Below are 19978 nucleotides of genomic sequence, written 5' to 3'. Positions count from 1 at the left end.
ATGTAAAATTTATACACAGTGACCTTCGAATATCCCTAAAAAAATCTCAAATCAAATTAGGTTTTAATACCATGTACCACAACAATAGCACTTAAATGAAAAGAACCTTAAAATTTTCTTGAAAAACAAGATAACAAAAATACCAGATGGATCAAAGCAGCTATTCACAAAAAAAAAAAAATATATATATGAATAGAATATTTTAATAGGTGAAAACATAATAACATATGAAAACAAAGGCATTATTCCAAAATTCAATCTTTCTCGGGTAAAGGTAATAAGTCATGGGGTCTTTCATTATACTTGTTCTAAAATGAAACAATCTGGCAACATAATTTAAATGCTCTAGTAACAATAAGGTTTTTTAATCAAATTGTGAAAAAACACATACTTAAACAAATACAATAGAGAATTGAATATATAGTGTTAATTTACATGCACCTTCTGTTTGTGTGTAGTTACAGTAAGTGTTATTTTGGCAATTGTTGGTTTTCACTGAGTAAACTAAACCAAACAAAACCATATGTTGTATTACTGGAACTGGCAAAACAAAATTCATAATTATTATTAACTTGCATTAGTTGAAAATGTCAGCATACCAGTAAATATACACTTAAGAAATCTTGCATTGTTGCTACTAAAAATACAAAGGTCACAGATATCTCAGTGTTGGGCTATAAAACAAAAAACAAACTTTAAAAAAATTAGCACATGGGTTCTTTACTTTACAATATTCTCTACATACATGTCAATGCTACTTTTTTGTTCAGAAACAATAATGTTAAATACAGTTTGTACCATTAGTCAAAACAACAGAAAAATACCTCAAAAATTCAAATAAAATTGTGGATACTCATTTGCAAAGATCAAATAAATCATTAGCTTCCAACAAGAATCAGATCGAAAAATGTAGTTTCCACCTTTTTACAGACATTTTAATAAAAAAAAAATCTTGAAATTGATTACCAGCAAATTTTAGAATTTATGCAAAAGAATACAAGAATGTTATTATTTAACTCTCAGAAAATGGATGGGGAATTTTATTTTTTAATTCAAATTTTTAATTTTTAGTTAATATTTAAAAATACAAATTAAGGAATTCAAATCTGGAATCAAAATTTTCAATTTTTTTACCTCATGACTGGCAGTATATCTTTAAATAAACTAAAATTATCTAAATTCATTGATGTTGCTTTATGTGTCAGGGGCTTCCCCTTCCTCAATCTTTATTGTGATATAACTCATTGGGCAAGTTGCCTTCAGAATGTATTGAATGAAGTCAGGCTTTTGGCTGAACGAATGAAAATGGAATGGGCTTATGCATATGCAGTTCAGCTTTCCAAGCAATAGCACGCTGTTGAATGCTAACATAACTATAATATCTAGTTGTATGGAAATGATATTCCAAAAATATATTACTAAATGTCTGAATGATTTGATGTTGAATTGGAAATTGGAAACAGCTAATGAAAAACTCAAGAACAGTTAATGAGATACAGATTTTCTACTTTTAAAAAATTGGGGGAAAAACAGGGCATAACCAGACTTAACCACCCATCTGTCCACCTTCTCCCCCAGTGTTTAAATAAAAGATGTACCTCTATTAACCCTTCCCAAGTTTTTGGTCAAACAAACTTGTTGCATTTTAGAAAAAAAAGTTCTACGACATATCAAATTTTTCCCCCCTCCGCTGGGCACTGACGGTTGTCAGACGCAGCTTCATGGTGAACGTAATGCCACGACGCGCATGTAAGGGATCGTTTTCAGCGACTATCTCTCCAGAGACTGGCACCAACAGTCAGCAGACAGCGTCGTGTTGTCTAACACTTACAGGCAACACAGTTGGATTCGTCAGCTGATGGTCATACGACAGTCGTAACGATTACCCGGCTTAATAGGTATTTTAACCACTAAAATTAAAATCGATAATTTTTAGGGGTTCCCACAGATATGATATAATGATTAAATACTAATGCACTGAAGAGACCCCCCTCTTTTGTTTGTTAGTTCTAATTATGCAATGACACCTTATAACTTACTTTAAATATATATTGCAATTTGTTTCATAAATAATGTACTGATGTTTCCTAAAGTACACATTCCAAATACTATAACTGCTATACTATTTATTTGCTTTAAAACAAAAATCTGCTTCACTGTCTTCCAAATTTTATTACCATGTTTTTTCTTAGAATAAAAGATGGAGTCATAGTTGGCTTATCACAATATTTTATTTAGAACTACATGTTAAAAACTCAGCACTTATTTTTTATGTCCTTTTACATTTTCTTGTTGTTATGTTGCTTTTCATGGATTTTAATGTGTTCATTGACGTGCAGTCCTGTTATTCCGTTTATGAATTGTAAATTAATTACCAACTGAAGTGAATTGAAATGAAAAGCTCAATAAAAATTAATAAGTTATCAACCTGCAATGAAGCACAGATTAAAACCATTATATAGTTTTTCTTTTCTGATTTATATACTTTTTACTACAAAAATCCTTAAATAGATTACCAATACTAGTAAATTTATGTTTCTATGCAATAAGGAAATATTATTGTTATGTATTTGATAAATGAATTTTTTTTTTTATTCTAATTTATAATTACAAGCTGACTTAAAAATCAAAAATATGCAAAATTGAATTTGAATGTAAATTAAAAGTCAATAAAGGTATTAATAAAGACGACTACTCACATTGTTGCCATTACTTGTCCTTTGCACTTCTTTTAATCCTATCATCTTTGTGCCTTTATTTTCTTTCAAACATTCACAGCAAAATAGTGGTTGATAACCAGTATTGTCCTCCTCACACCAATACGAGTTGTAGGGAAATCCTATAGGAATGACCAATATAAATATTTAATTATGTTTTAAACATTTTTGATTTCATATTGAACACAGATGCAGAGGTTTAGTAATAATCCTGACCTGTCCTAAACAATCCACTTCTTTCCACAACCCTAATCCACTCCCTTGCCTTTCTCAATCCATTCCCTTCCCCACACCCCACCACTCACCCCTGCACTTTCTGATCCACTCCCTGCCCTTCCCAATCCTGACCTACTATTCCATCCTTTCATCCAGCAGATATTGACACTAAAGTAGTTTTCATATGAAATAAATTGTTTGTTTTCACTGAAATTTAACAAAAGTTGCATTATACTAACAAAATGTGAAGCATAAACAATAGTGTTTAACACAGGCAAAATATCATTGTATAAAAGCAAAATTTGGGAATTAAAAAATAGTTTTTGAAAGTTAATAAAATCCTGCTAAACATAAAACTAGTGATCCAAACATTGAGCATTTTATGATTTTTGTTTCTAGGGCATGATCTTTATTGACCTGAGGGCTGTGACAGGCTTTCCCAAAGTCATCAGAGATTTGGCTGTAGCTTATCTCATTAAATTGTTAATACATGTATGCAAATTTATGTAAACATGACTTCATTATTGATACCACTACAAATCAATAATCAAAAAAGACTAAAATTTGAGTCAGGGTGATTTTAAATATATAAAATATTAAATTGCGGTTCATTAACTCATCTTAAATTTTGTTCTACCATGTCATTTGTCTTAAGTCATGTTGATGCCTGTGTACAGTACCTACGTAAAACAATACACCAGTATATACACATAATATGAGGATGGTAATAAGTGGATTTGTTATTTTATCATCGCTCTATAAACTAAAACTAAACTGCGATATTAACATTCAAACCACGCATTTATATCGTACGATTATTACTTTTCAGACTGTGGGAGCTCAGTGCATGGGATTAGTTATACCGCACTACTTTTCAGAGGAAACTAGGGCTGGGGTTGGCAAATATTATGTCGCAACTCAAGAAAAATTACATAAATATTGTTACATTACAAAGAAGGGTAATAAAGACCAAGCCAGTACTACAAATAATGTTACCCGCATTAACTGCTTTTCGAGTCAGTGAAATCGTCACCTTCGATTACAGTATGCTAAAGAATGATTTCCAGTTTGGTAATTTTTTTTAATGACCGACTGATTAAGTCTGGATTCTTATTTGAAGCGAGATAGCCACAGTGGCTGGAGCTCATTGATTTTGGCCAGCCGTAGCACGTTTGCAAACAGCTCTGACAAAAGCAATCAATAACTCAGCGGTAATTTCATTTAGAAGAGCAATGAGAGGTGTGACATACAATTGTGTCAAATTCGTAATCAATGTAGTGTTGGTTTTTCGGCTCCGCAATGCCTAAGGTGTCTAATGCCGACCTTGCCTGGTTTTTTCCTCCCGGCCTACTACGTATTTATTCAGCTGTATCGTCGAAAATAAGAACAAGTATGCTCAACTGTTGATACCCTTGATTAGTAGAGTACGTTTAATGAGTCATTATGGTTATCAACTAATACCAACGTAAATTGACACGCATAAGTTAACAAATAACATAATGTGTTATGATTGTTACAATTCAGTATTAATTGGTCGGGACTTATATATTTGTATTTACTGATTTGTTCAAGTGAACCACTATTAAATTGAATTCAATTCAATTTATTCCACTTGTTCAATACATGGTATACAGATGAAATGATATTGGCCTAACAAATATATCATTACAAAGTAATAACAAAATGTAACATAATGAAATGAAGGCCTGAATACTGTACCATAAAGTAAGAACAAGAGACGAAATCCAGAAAAAGTGTAAAATCTTTGAAATAGTTGATTCCGCAGTAATACAGATGTAAAATGTAAGAAAATAATGAATATATAATAATTATTCATAATTATACAGAAGCATAACTTAAGTAGATCAAGTAAGTATGGATGAGAAAAAATCAGGTGAATTGCAAGAAATGATTTTTACAAGCTGGTTTAAATACAAGCATAGACTAGATTATAATACCGAATATAATTCAGTAATACTTTCCAGATTTCATGGCCATGGTAAAAAATAGTTTTTTGTTTTAAAGTAAGTCTAGTTAAAGGAAGATAATGGTCTTTTTTGCATAGTAGAAAAATTATAAAATACATTGTTTTTACAGAAAAATTTGGATAAATGACACACTAAAACTAAACATTTTTTAATTTCTTCTTATTCCTTCATTATTGTTCCCTTAAAGCATGTTTGAGCATTTTTACTTGCATTTTAAAATTACAATTAACATTTGTAGTAGGAACAATTTAAAAGATTCATATAACATATAGGAGTTGGCATAAAAATGGAGGGTAGGCTATCGGAGGGGCTGTTTACATCCTCCTCTCCCCTCTCCCGCTATATCTAGTACTCTCATGCTACATTCTAGGGTGGGTGGCGAAAAGGGCATCCCCATTCCCCGGCTGCAGCCAAAAAGTCACTAACCAAGTGTGAAAATTATATATAAACAAAAAGAGATCTAAATTGCTCAAACTCAAAAACTTGTAGGGTGCATAGACTTGAACGCCCACAATACCCCAAAACCTTCATCTCGGACATTTGGTTCCCCTCTTACCATAGGTCACTGATTTATACTCCAGAAAAAATTATGAATCCGCTAGTCTTTTCTTTCAGTATTTTTTAGGGTAATCTTTGCTGGCGATAACAGTAAAATATCTATCATGTGTGTGAACACAACCAACAGAAAAGAGAAGTTAATTAAATTTACTTTTTCAGACCACAAAATATAGAGGAATATAAATTATAACAAATACCTAGTCTTTCAGATTGTAAAAACATAAATGAAGGGTTTTTTTTTAAAGATTATTATTATTTTTAGTAATTCTTTGCTACAATATTTGGCAACCAGTGACTACATTATCTATTTGGGGTAAAGGTAGAAGTGTCCACATTGCGACCACCACCACTATCATGGAATGCCAGAAGATTATATTTTATTTAATTAAATTTTATGTTTTATTGATATGATAGTCAACATTTAATTTATGTTTTCATAACCCACAACACAATAGTATATATTCATAAATTTGTTATCAAGAACGCATCAACAGCCCTGCTAAATGCAAACACACACAAAGAAAGTTGTTATTGAAGCTACCATTTTAATTCTACGGGTCTAAGGACATAGTGTAATGACATTAAAAATACAAAAAGAAAGCGTTAATAGCATGCTTAAAGCAGTCACTATCAAAATCAATAGTGTTTACTTAAAAAGCTTAACAAAATGTACAGTCAACTCTGCACAAGTCAACTTTCATAAAGTGACTAGGATAAACCATTTGACTTCAAAGTTTGAATAATTCAAATCGTGTTATTAATCAGGCAGGAAAAAATCTACTCGCCAAGGGTTTGAAAACCACATGCTGACCATTCTCGGCTGGCCATGCTTAGCTACCCTAGCTTGCGCTGTTGACAGGTTGTGAAGTGGATCGCGCTATGTTTCAGGCCAAGGTATGAGTATTTCATGGCTTATAAATTAAATAAATATTGTGTGGCCACTCATCAACACTGTTTAACTAAGATATACCAAAAATATATATGTACTGTATATATATTTAGATAATTTAATAATAGATCAAAATCCTAAAATACAATTTATGCCTTTGGTCCTGGTACTAACAGTATAAATATAAATACTCAGCTATTTAGCACTTCCAACGTATGCTCCCATTAGTACAGTGCACCTTTAAATTTAAGACTTCTCTAATTCCGAGACCCCTCTAATTTGAGACCACTTTTCGAAACACCCAAATAACAATCTTCACCTTTTAACACAAAGCAAGCCCTCTAATTGGAGACCAACCCCAAGACCACCCCAAATTTTCAGGTCCAAAGGTGGTCTCGAATTGTTGCCAAAATTTTTCACCAGAGTGCTGAGGATGAAAAAACAATCTAGGTATATCATTTTCAGGATGTGTGTTTCTTTTGATTATATTTTTGTATCTTTATCATTACTTATATTTTTATCTTTATTAAAAACTTTTTTATCATTATTTTTATCGTACATTTACCATAATTTTTATTCACTTCTACCATTTTGTACATACAACATTATTTCTATTACTGATTTCTGTGTTTTTTGAAATACATATTTTTTCTTAACTTTTTTACTGTACTTTTATTATTATTTTTTCCAAATAATTACTTTTTTATTTACTGTTTTCTTTGTTTTTTGAAATTCCTATTTTTCTTACCTTAATAAATATCTTTCTTTATTTTATCACTATTTTTTTTTTAATAATTACTTTTATTAAGGAATACTTTTATTCATTTCACTGGAAAAATGAATTGTGAAATGATAATTGCATATTAAAATATAATAAATATTGCAAAAGTTGTACAATTCACTGTTTAAAAATGTAGAAAAATAAAAACTACTTTTCTTTCATTATCATTTTTATATATATTAGCATTGGCAATTTCACTTCAAAACAATCTTTACATAAATTGAAAAGATAACAAGGCGTCAATCATTCTCTGATATGAATGGCAAATAAGCTTTCATTATAGAGTTGCATATAAAATCTCTATTAGATTCCTATGGGAAATACTGCACAAAAAGACTGGAAGAGACATAAGCTGAAAATAGAATGTCCAGCATTGTCTGCCAGTAATGCATGATAGAGGGCGGCAAACACAATAACGATATTGACATCAGACATATTTATATTCATTCAATTTTACGGAGTCACACCATAGACCCACTTAGTGGATCATTCCGCGAACCAGTTTCATAGTTTCATAGGTTTCTCGAATTCTACCATAGGCCTATGGTAGAATCTTTGAGAAATCTAAAAAATTAATCTAAGCATGAAATTGCTCTATCAACAGGACATCGGACAAACTGTCTGAGTGTAAGTTTTCCAATAATTTTTAAAAATGCTTCAGTATATACAACTTTCGGGCAATGTGGGTGTCGTGGGACTGCTGCAAGCAGGCTAAATGAATGGCCCACATATTTTCTAATTTAATCTCATGAATATTTACTTGCGGCCAAGTACAATTCTTAGAATGGTGTAAATCGTCAATTCTAGAAAAATCTGAACACGAGAAATTCACTATAAATAGAAAAAACAGCTCATGCAATTTGCTCAGATGGAGCACACTGTTACATCTAAAGCACACTGGGACAGTCTTAAGCCGTCGTGAGAAATATTAAACATGTTTAATATTCTACGACGCGACTGTCCCCGACGCACACCATCGCGTCTGCGTTTAACTCACACAGACCCAACGCGACAACAAATCGCGTCGGGCTGCGTCATACGACGCTGTTTGAGTTGGCCTTAAGACACGCCCTCTGAAAGTTATGCTGCACTCTACATTTGAATATGGCACGTAAAAAAGTCCGCCACTTTAAACCAGCTGACCTATAAACATCTTTTGTAATCAATTAATAAAATTAATCCTCTCAAATCCCTCTTGGGATGTAAGACTGCAATTAAGATCATCAGAACTTTGCTTTCATCTCAGCTGTTTCCGTTTTTTTTTCACTCTGAGATAAAAAAATTTACTAACGCCAAGTAAGGGAACCATTACCTGAATGTATTTAATAATTATTCTTACTAGATGATAGACATAGAATAAAATAATTTTTTAAATGTCATAAAAACTGTGATATTCAAATTTTTTCCTGGTAATTAAGTTGTTGCCACAACAGGTTGTATGCGCTGAGATTGAGAGTTAATGGAATTATATCAGATACGAGTATAAACCATTGATGGACAGCATTTAGTAATCATATTTGAAACACAAACCTTTTTTTCTACATCGATATACTCAACTGTGTTGTAATGTGATGCAGTTGTCCTCGCACTGAGGAAGAACACAGGTTGTGTTTGGAATATGAGTGTATTAATTAAATATACTATACAGTATATTATGTGTACCATTCAAACCTATGTTTTATTGCTATGTTTTAATATTATATTTACTTATACATTATAATATGTTATATAGATGTGTATAAGAGACAGATATAATACATATATATATATCAAAGTAATATATAAATATATTAATCAAAGGTAATACATACTATACATATACTGTATGCAATAATTTACATCTACAGATAATACACACATACACACACTGCAAATATGTATTTATCATTATAAATATTGTATTTCAATTAAAGTGTAATCAGCAAATTAGAAACTATCGTCACTTTACTCGATACAGAAAACTGAATTTAAGAACAAAAAAATAAGAACCTATTAATTGATGAAAATATGATAAATGAATCGGGTGTAGCCTGCAGGAGTAATCATCTACATCTTTAATGGGGCAATAAAAAACCAATCTTCATACTTTCTTCCCACATTACCTAATAACTTGCAGATGTTAACAACAAGACAAATGAAAAAAGGAAACAACATAAACACAAAAGAATGGACTTCGAAGAGGTTATTAAAAGATGGGTCATTGGGCATAATAGATAAACTGCCAGCTATTCAAGCTCTTGTAAACTGAACTGAATCCATTGGTGTCTTAATTACTTTTGCACCACTGTTTTGGATATTCATCATTTTTTATCGTGGCAGCTCTTTTGGACATAACTCAGCAAGAAATAGCCAGCCTGCATACATGTGTCTCTGTAGGTCATAAGTTACAGAAAATACATATTTGTAAAAAAAAAAACAACAAAGTAATTTTTGGTGTAAAAATATAGATTTATAGTATGTTCTTTTCTATACATTGTAAGTTTTTCTGCTATATTATATCTTTTTTTGAGATGTAGACACCCTGCCATTATGGATGGGTGGATATGTACTGAATTTGAAAGGGAAGGGCATGATATTTGCATAGGCGAGTGTGTGTATGCATGGTGCATCAAGCTAAGCATCAAGAGGCATATTACAGAGGGGGTGGGAGTTCGGTACTCCCTATTGGCTAGTGATTGGAGATTGATGGGTGGAATACTTATTAACAGAAAATTTAATTATAGTTAATAAAATCTACATAATGTATTTAAGAAACTTATTATCAACAAATGCAAAACACTCAAGTGTAAAAAATACACAACAAAAATGTTGGGATTATCAACCCATGCACTGTCTCTTTATGAGTTAGGCCAAGAATTAGGAGCATTTTATATTTTCTAATAGTTGTAAATTATTAGTTTTTTCAATAAAAACATTTCTTAAAACTTTTCAAACTCAGTGATGATAATTTTTTTATATCCGTAATAGACTCTGATCTTCAGCCTTTAATTTCGGCAGTTATTGATCACAAATTCTGATTTGGGAGACAAAACAGGTATACTGTCTCTTATACACATCTAGATGTGTATAAGAGACAGGAGATACTTCAAGCAGAATGTATTTTTGTGTTTATGCACTGCAGAAATAAATTATATAATAATGATAATAATATTAATAATAATAATGAAAATTTTTGTGCACTGTTGCTATAAAGATGCAACAGTTTAAGCTTCAAAGCTTAAACTACACTTAACTTAATAATAATTAATTAATTGTTTTTATAACTTAATTATTAATTTAAACATTTTCACAACAACGCAAGAATCATTTAGTAACAGACAGGAGCAGAAAAGGAGGATGCGAAAACAGCATCACTGTCACCCTGGGCCACTCCATTTGGCAACATCCGGGGTCCCGGTAGCTTCCACCAATATTTTGTATTTATAAAGGCAAATTGTTTGTTGCATAATCTTACAATTATTTTCCAACATATAATTAATCAATTGAATTATAAGTTACCATTTCTACAGTCATTGCTCAAGGCACAAAGAGTCAATGATGTAAGAGTATTATCACATTCAGCAACATGATGTAAGATCATGTTGCTAAATGTGATAATACTCTCAAATTTAATTGCAATAGAGCCTCAGAATTCTGTTAAAAATGAGGGATCTGCTCATGTGTTGTTGATTACCTAAATTACTCATTACTTCTGTCCCACAAGGATAATTGGGGTTTTTTTGTAAACAGGACAAAAAAGTAAATTCTTCAACCTTACAACTGGATTTCACATTTCTGATGGCATTTAGCTTAGGTTACCATAAGCCTGACCCCTGCAGTTCAATCATCCCGACCAGTAAATCATGAATACAACATAAAGACATTCAAACAAGTAGCTTTGCAAGAGTCGCTAGTTCATTCATGCCGCTCGTGCCCCTTAGGCCCGTCACTCCATCTACTTTAAATTAATCCCCTTCACTTACACATATATTATAAATCAGAACTTGGTTGCAATACAAACATTTATGAAATTAAATTGGTCTGCGTTTACTAGTATTCATCGGGGGGATGGTTATGTGTGTATAACATGCTTTGCAGCCAACATGATGCATTTAAGCAATCAAATTATTAACATGAAAAACTTTGTATTGAAACATATATACTCACCAGATGATGAAATCTGGAACTGACCACTGGATAAATTTGTCATATGACTTGGCTCTAGCTGACCACAGAAGACTTGATGGTCAGTCAAGGTGTTTTTATTAACTGGACATTGACACTTTGGTGACAGTGAAGTGTTACTAGATGAATGTGATGACTGTAAGTTATGTAAGCAGTCTTTTACAAATGTTGACTTAATTTCAGAGAGCTGAATCCCCTTCAGACCTGTAAGAAAATAAATTGAGTAGCTGTAGCTACAGTAGAAACCCCATTAAGGCGACACCTTTGGGACCAAGGAATGTCCTTTTAATAGGGGTTAGCCATTATGTTAAAAGATCTACTTTCCATTCCGTGCCCAAAAAATGCAGGGGTGGATCCAGGATTAAAAAGAGGGGGTTCAGAATATTTCCAAAAAACCCCAAAATGAAAAAGGGTCTAGGTTTTGGTTCCTAGATGGTCGGAAACGAGCTTTCCCAACTTCTGAGGAGTCATTTAATGACCTTTAATTTCTTCAAAAATCAAGGTTTTCCCTCTCTTGAAAAAAGGTCAGGTAATTTTATCTCATTCTATCATAGAGGGAAAAAAAATCAAAGACAAGCAATATATTATTATATTCCAACAACATTTAGTAATTAGATATGTAGTCTTTCTTCCATGGATTGATGAACCAATGGGCCTGAAGTACGCACTTTCGTACATAAATTATTACGACGGCGAACCAAAAACAGTGTATATAATTTATTAATTGAAAACTAATTGGGCTAAGCCTAGTTTGTCTGATCTTCCAACCTATGCCTAGGTAGCATGCCTTTTGTAAAGCCAGAAGTTCTTCCAGTATAACACCCCCATCCCCCATTCCTTGAACACAAAATTGGAAGGTTCACAGCTTAGTAAGGCATGCTTGAATTGTACTTCGAGAGTTGATTTTTCCCCAAAAACCTTGCTGGAAATACTCCAACAGCGGGGTCCAAGCGGGGGTCCAGGGGTCCCCAACTGGGGGTACTTTCCCTCCTAGAACCCCCACTAGCGCCGCCCTTGATATGGTGACCATGCTAACAGTTAGTAGATTTCAGTAGTAAATTTGCATGTTACGGACAAACCGCACTAAAACGAACATGATTTTAAAATAAAAGAATTTGTATGGGGCGTGTATAAGACGACACCCTGCTTTCTGTTGTAATTTGCTATTTTAAGCCTTGTACACAAGAATATACAGTATTTTATCTATCTATATCTTATTGCATAATATTTTATTATATTGACTGAAGAAACAATGCATGGTTCCTAATTGTGAAAAAAAAAGTTACTGTACTTTTCTGTGAGATGTGAATGGACTTTTAATTAATTTTAAAGGCAAAAGGTCTCTATGATCTTATATTTTTGTTGTGTTTGAGTTTATGGTTTTTCCTTTCTGTCTCTTTCTTTTTGAAAACACTTATCAAGTTCATTTCTATGGGTATACATTAGTAGTACAGGGATATGTTCGAACATATTCCTAATAGTTTTATAGTTGGGATGTGGATGTGAATGTACTTATAATATTAATCACATAATAAACTAAGGTAAAAGATTATTAAATTCTATGATCACTTCTGTTGTAATTAAGTTTATGCTTTCCCCTATCTTTGTTTCTCTTTTTGAAAACACTTTTCAAGTTAATTTTTTGGGGCACTGTACAGGGCTGTTTTGAACCTATTCCTCATAGTTTTATTGATTTTCCTACAGTATTGTTTTATATTTATATGCACGTTCAGTCTGCAGGCAAGTTCAGTAGTAAAGTTGGAATGAATCCATTTCTGTATCTTTGGAAACAGCCTTTGTAGCATTTGGTAGGTAATTCCAACTACTTTAATGATACAGTACAAGGGTTTCAGAAAGGAAGATGCTTCCATTAGAAGAGGATTTAACGGAAGTTTCTGGTAATGAATGCTGTACATTACGCTAAAACTTTTGCATTTGAAGTTGTCATAAGAAATTGTCTAACACAACTTTAATACAGAATATATGGTATATATTTACAAAAGCAACTGAGGGAGTTATATAGAAATAATAAAATTAATAATAAAACATTTTATAAAACAATATAAATAACTAATTACAGCAGCAACAACTACAAAAACAATAATAATTAATTATAAGAATTATATAAAGGACATTTAATAATAAATTTTATTACAAAATTATGTGAATACAACATGATGCAAACACAGATATTAATATACAAAAACATGTGACACATCAAAAATATTTGTAAAAATTAATCATCGTTGGGATGATTAGCATATATTTTTATTTTCAATTACTGAAAGAACAATGATTATTTTTTTTAATATTCATTCATTGTGACATTCAAAACAGGCTAATTAGCGAGTTTACGACCTTCAAAACTTCACACGGGCCTCGCATCCAAATTTGCCACATACCGTTTCTAAGCAATCTTAATTTGTAACAGCAGACCAAATGTGATAAAAACAGATTGATGAATAGGGAAATGATGGCTTTCAACTCCCAGGATGACACGTTCCACACAATTTGACGATGGCATAGGTGCGAACATGGCCATAACACGAGCAATTTGAATCCATTTACGCAACACAGTAGTGATTAGGAAGACCGTGGCTTACAGACGAAGTGATTGCTGTCCTAGACAACGTCCCAAGCGCATTCTCACGCTGTCATCATTGCGCCATTTTCGACAATCAAGAACACCCTCTTGTGATTTTCAATGCCATTCATACATCACCTCCTGCCAGCCAACAAGCGAAGAGTATATTTTTTTACGGCCGTGTTTTGTCAAGTGATTAGCGAGAATCGCAATTTTATGCGATTCTTTCTCACCAACACGAGCAGTAATTGTTGCACCACGGACAAGTTGAGCCGAAATGAAGCCAGGTTTCTTAGTTAAGACGTAAGAATCAATGAATATTTACAAACTAAGTAGATAAAATTTTAATTACATTCAAGATTGGAAATTATGATGCATCTGAAAATTGTTACTGGAAAAACAAACAAGAAATACGTGAGAAATTATTGACCTATCAAACTTATACTTTTATAACTTAGAACATACGATTCTTACTATAACCTTTTATGTTTGTTTTGAATAGATTGCAATTTCAAAATATTTATGAAGGAATCATGCTTAATATGTACAATTAATGATTACTACAATTAATAATAGTAATGTCTAATGTAGGCCTACATAATATTAATGTAATTATGTATGCACAACTTAAATTTTATTATATTAGCAGCAAAATATATAATCTCATATAATTTAATACCATTAATATGTAATTAAAATGTATATGTATTTAATTTGATATACATCACCTAAATGGAATATTGCAATATTACCAACACATCTAGATGTGTATAAGAGACAGTATATATACCTTCTCTATATCTTCAGTCAATGAACCTTCCACTATCCCGAACAGAAACAAAGTCATATGGAATATTAACTTCACATGGGAATGCTTTATTCCCACGGGAAGCCTCATTTAAAGCCCAGAAGGTGACAAGGAATAGTCTATAAAGGCAGATGGCATAGAAGCAATCCAAGTAAATCGCTGTAAGTCATAATTCATATAGAATTGATCTATAATTAACTGTAAAGTGAAGTCCAGAAGATCACACTGAAACACACGGTGCGATGAGCATACCATTCATCATAGTAACAATTACTCTTGCACGGCTCAATCCCTAACACAAAAGAATTCTCACACATTGAGAAAAAACTTTGTAAACTACAGGCTATCAGTGAAGAAATTGGAAACTTGTTATTTCCATAAGGCGAGACTCTTTTTATACCTTGTTTAGCAAACCCACCGACTGCAAATATTGATGATTTCAAATAAAAATAAAATTTTATTTTTGGGCAATTAGCACACTCGCCCCCACGAAAAAGTGGAAATTTCAGAAAAAAATAGAAGTTTTTCTTTATTTTCATTACGCCCTTCGCTGCCTTGAAATCTTAAAGATAAGATATGTACATTTCTTCCTAATTACATAAATTTGAAGCTCTTAATAATCCTATTTTACATTCACCAATAAAATTTTATTTTTATTTTTGGATGTTTTTGGCAAAATATTTGCTAAATAAGAAAACAAAATTTAATTTTTATTTTTATTCCGCCCTCCTCCGATGATCTTTAAAAAAAATATATATGCAAAACAAGGGATAAAAAAAGTCTAGCATAAAGACTATAGTGTTAACAATGCCAATCAGTGCCTCAGAATTCCTCGATTATAGATGATTATAAATTGTCTGCTCGTTTTGCTTGAAACAAGATCTTTTTATTTTTATTTTCTTCACATTCAACAGCAACTACAGTACACTCGTCACTTACAGAATGGAATGATGCTTTATAAACCAAGTCTCTATGAGGCCTAGGGAGTGGAGTTGTTTTTTCCTTAACCAGTGAGCTATTCAACTACACTCTTATCAAACTTATAGCATAAAATCAATGTAAGGAAATCAAGGCCTATTTTAAAGGGATATTAATTTGATTTTAAATAATAAAAATTAGTGCTATAATCAATAATCACCTGTTAAAGTATTTATTAGCATTCTTGGTACTTAAACTTTATTCTTTATTCTCAACCAACAGTTGTAAAACACCAATAATAGGTTGAAATAAAATTTTCAGTTAACAGAGCATAAATATATACGATACAAATTAAAAAACGAGTTCATTAAAACTTTTAAATTGCGAGTAATATAATATATATAGTAAAATATCCAAAAAATTATTCTTTAAAAGACTAACTTTTCATGGTATATTCGTCAATTAACTGTACCTGCTGTTATTCACACTCCTTCATACTCTATGGGCGTGCATGTGTGGGCGTGCATGTGTGTGTGTGTGTGGGTGGGTGTTCAGTTTATGCGTACTCTATACGTGTACATTCGAAAAGAATGGAAACTGATTGGTCCATTTGGCCTTGAGATGATGATATTGTGGAAGACAAATATTCTAACATTCCATTGCATTACAGTGCTATTTGGTAACTGACAAATGCTTCCTTCATTAAGGGAGAACTAACTGGCTGGCATTAACTGTTTTATTTCAGTTGATGTTCTTGCATTGTTTTTAAACTTGTTTAGGAGAGATTTAGGTTTTAGGCTTTTGAATGATTGATAACTTTATCTAAAATTCTATTTTAAATTATTATAATTATTACTTATTTACTTATTACATTTATTTAGAGTAGTGTCTAATGTAAGAAACCTCAAGGTAATCCTGTTCTCTGATTTTAGATCCAGTAATGCACACTGCCTCCTCCACTCCCTTGGGGGGAGCATTTCATTTGTGCTGTAACGATTAAAAGATTATCAAACACTACTAACCTACCAAAAACCCATTTAACTCCTGGGTGGAGAGAAGCAATGAAGATGAAGTGTCTGGCCCAAAGATACAAACAAGTGGTCAGTTCCAGACACTTGACCTGTCACACTTAATCGCATACACAAAGGGGAGGGGGAGGGGTGGATGACAGTAAACCTGCACAATCTTGCCTGCTAGTTGTGTCATTGTGTAATTTTTCTTTGCCTCTGTGTTAGCTGCCTTAATTTCACATGATATGTAGGCTAACAAAATCCTAGAAATTTCAACATCAAGATTTCCAAATAAACAATTTACTTCAATTATTTATCCTAAGATGATATATCTAAAATTCTAAGCATTTAAGGATGGAAAATATCCACAGATGCCAAGCGGATTTGATCGAAGTTGCGTCAGTCTCTGAGACGGATTATTGCGAGGTCAATCAAGTACAAATTTTTCAGGGAAAGCAAAAATTACCCATGATTCAGTTTCATATTTGTCACCAAATAATTCCAAAGCAACCAATGTAAACTAACGTACTGTACACCCCAGTTATGCAAAAAATAATTTCTTGCATTTTCATATTGCATCTCTGACTTACTATATAGAGCAAGTGAAATACTTCAACCAGATTTTTTTTAAATGTATAAACAACAAATGAAATTGATTGTTTTTACAGTGTAGAAAATCCTATTCATTAATTTTTGTTTTTGTATTTAGACTCTGTTTCCATCTTGGATAAAGAAATGTAGTAAAAATCGGTCAGTTAAGGAAAACTAAAAAAAAAACAATCTTTATAATATGCAAAACCTGTTACATTAATCATTAGTGTGCAGAGTTTTTTTACAGTTTTCTGTTTCTGTATTTGTCATGAATACAAGTACCTTCAAAGCCAAACATTACTGCTGTACAGTAAACAGTTTACACTATAAATATTCATCCTTAATATCGATCAAATTGACCAACCAGCACTTGCAAAAGTATGGATGGACTTGTAAAGGTTATATAACACATACAGCACTTGGAACTTGACCTGCATTGAACATCTTCTACACAAAAGAAACTCCTAAAATAGCAGATGAAAAGATGAAAGAGGACTATACTTGAATGTTTAAGTTAAGTGATCACAAAATCTCTTTAATAAAATATCAATCAATCTTTCCATATTTAGAAATTAATGCCAAAAATAATTATTTTAACTTTAAATTGATAGTTTAATTGGATTAGTAATTTCAGATAACGTAAATTCAATGAAAAAATCCATCAACTACGATGAAAAAATTTATATATAACATCCAACTTGGACACAAGTGGACTTGAGAATAAAATAGCAACCATGTTTTGTAATATGTAGATCACTTTAATAAGGGTTGACTTCATACAGTATTATAGGCCCAAAGGAGCACTGAGATAAGGTAGAAATAGAGGGAAGCCAGCTCTCCCTTGATAAAAACACAAGATCGAAGTCAGCGAGGCAGGCTTGGATAAATTGAACAAGGTGTTAGTTGAAGTGGCGCACGGCCTGCCAAACGTGCCATTGCAAATTATTTACGCTTCGACACCGACCACAAAATCATTCCTATAGTCTACAAGACGATTACGCTGTCATTTGTTAGCTCATTTCTCTGGCTAATCTTGCACCTTGTTGTCATTCGTAATGGGTTTGTTCACAACTACAGATGGCGAAATTGCTTACTCACGCAAAAGCTGTTAGCTGTAGATGTTTGGATTATGGACACGTTCCACATTATAGCATATAAAGTGTTGCCAAAAAATGATTAAACGCAATTTTATTGGACTGTAAGGGACAAGCATAAATTTAAAAAAGAACATCATAATCAAGTTAATTAACCAGGGTGCTTAATTGGAAAATTAAGATGCAAATCATTGGCCAGGGAATTTGCAGTTCTTTGAAAAAAAGAAAAGAAAATAACAACAAATTCTTCCCCTTAACTTTTTATACTTAGTAGGTGCCACAGTATAAGTGTGCTTAGGTTAAATATACAGTTTGTGCCTAGTTGAATCAAGAGAATACCATCAATAAAGTACTTTTCAGCTTTATAGTAGGAAACTTACAAGCTATAGTGAGGGTTATCGCAAATATTCACAACTATGCATGATTTATTTAGATCACAGAGGGGAAAAAATACACACTACCGCAACGTCTTTAACTGGTGAGAAACTGTACAAACAGGAAGATAAAAATTTGGTCTTGCGCTAACCTTTTAGAAATGTGCGAGACTTTTAACACCTTCACCATTATTGATACGCAACATCTGTTGCTGGAAGCTTAAACAGATTCTCTTTTCCTTCGTAGACAGAGAGGGTGTTTGTTTTGTACTTACTTTTTATGTTTGGGAAGAGTTGGTGTTGACCAGGACAACAAATGCCTTCAAAACACTGGCCGGGTTCAGCACTCTAATAACAGAAAAATTAAATTCATGACATTTATTGCGCAAAATTGCTCCCTCCACCACAGAGGTTATGTACAGTATTCCCCGCTGTCTGTCTGTCTGTCTGTTATCAAAGATTATGCAAAAATTAAGGAATGCATCATTATAAAATTTAGTGGAATGGTACATAATAATCTAAGAAAGACACGATTAAATTTTGGGAAGAAAAGGTCAAAGGACAGGGTCAAGTTCACGGAAATTCAGATTTTTTTTTTTAACTTTCAGCATAAAGAAAATAATGGCGGGGCACGAGGCGAAGGCAAGCACTCTAAGGAGTGACTGTTCTAGATTCTGAATCAATTCAATACAAAAAAAAAGATTTGTTGTCAAATTAGTGGCCAAAATTACTTAAATTAGTGCTCAAAATTCCAACAATAAATTAGTACTACAGCTGAGCCCTGGGACAAGTACGGAGCCGAAAATGTGTCGACCCCTGAATAGGAGTTGGCCATAGTGTTAATAGGTATTCATTGGACTCCTTCCGTCATAATTGCCAATTGATATGTGCCAATAACACATCGCTGTGGTTGAGCGCATTTTCTTCCCATTTCATAGCTTTCCCTTAATAGGGGTGTCCCAAAGGGGAGGGGAGAGGGGGGAGGGAGGTTCTACTGTATAATTAACAGTCAGCTACTATTTATTAACAGTCAGCTACAAAAAAATGACCAAATCCAGAATTTTAAATTTAAGTTCAATAGAAAATAGTATTGTTACTAGAAATTGCAAATTGCAAGTGAAGTGCTGCGAAGTACAACTGCATATAAATGTTCTTCGAACAAAATTATTTATGCGAGTCAAGTGAAAATAATGAATAATAAAAATATAACAAATAATATGAGACACGACCAATTCTCTATATTAGAACACTTCTCATTGGGTAACAAAGTCGTAATTTTTCATTTT

The 19978-nt window shown here is 32.5% G+C and overlaps 1 protein-coding gene across 1 annotated transcript in view; it reads right to left on the bottom strand.

Annotated features, from left to right (window-relative positions):
- Positions 1-19978, bottom strand: part of LOC117113025 (Fanconi anemia group J protein homolog) — a gene marked incomplete in the record, with an annotated part of 90289 nt that overhangs the window by 6711 nt on the left and 63600 nt on the right. The window contains 3 exon segments of the mRNA XM_033256245.1: positions 2700-2839; positions 11296-11517; positions 18968-19040. Coding sequence (XP_033112136.1) covers positions 2700-2839; positions 11296-11517; positions 18968-19040 — 435 coding nt within the window.

The sequence above is a fragment of the Anneissia japonica genome, unplaced genomic scaffold (genome assembly GCF_011630105.1).
Source record: "Anneissia japonica isolate Jap-2015-1 unplaced genomic scaffold, ASM1163010v1 scaffold288039_len1115542_cov189, whole genome shotgun sequence".
NCBI lineage: Eukaryota > Metazoa > Echinodermata > Crinoidea > Comatulida > Comatulidae > Anneissia > Anneissia japonica.
Note: the sequence above shows the minus strand (reverse complement) of the source record. Positions and strands in the feature narration are given on the sequence as shown.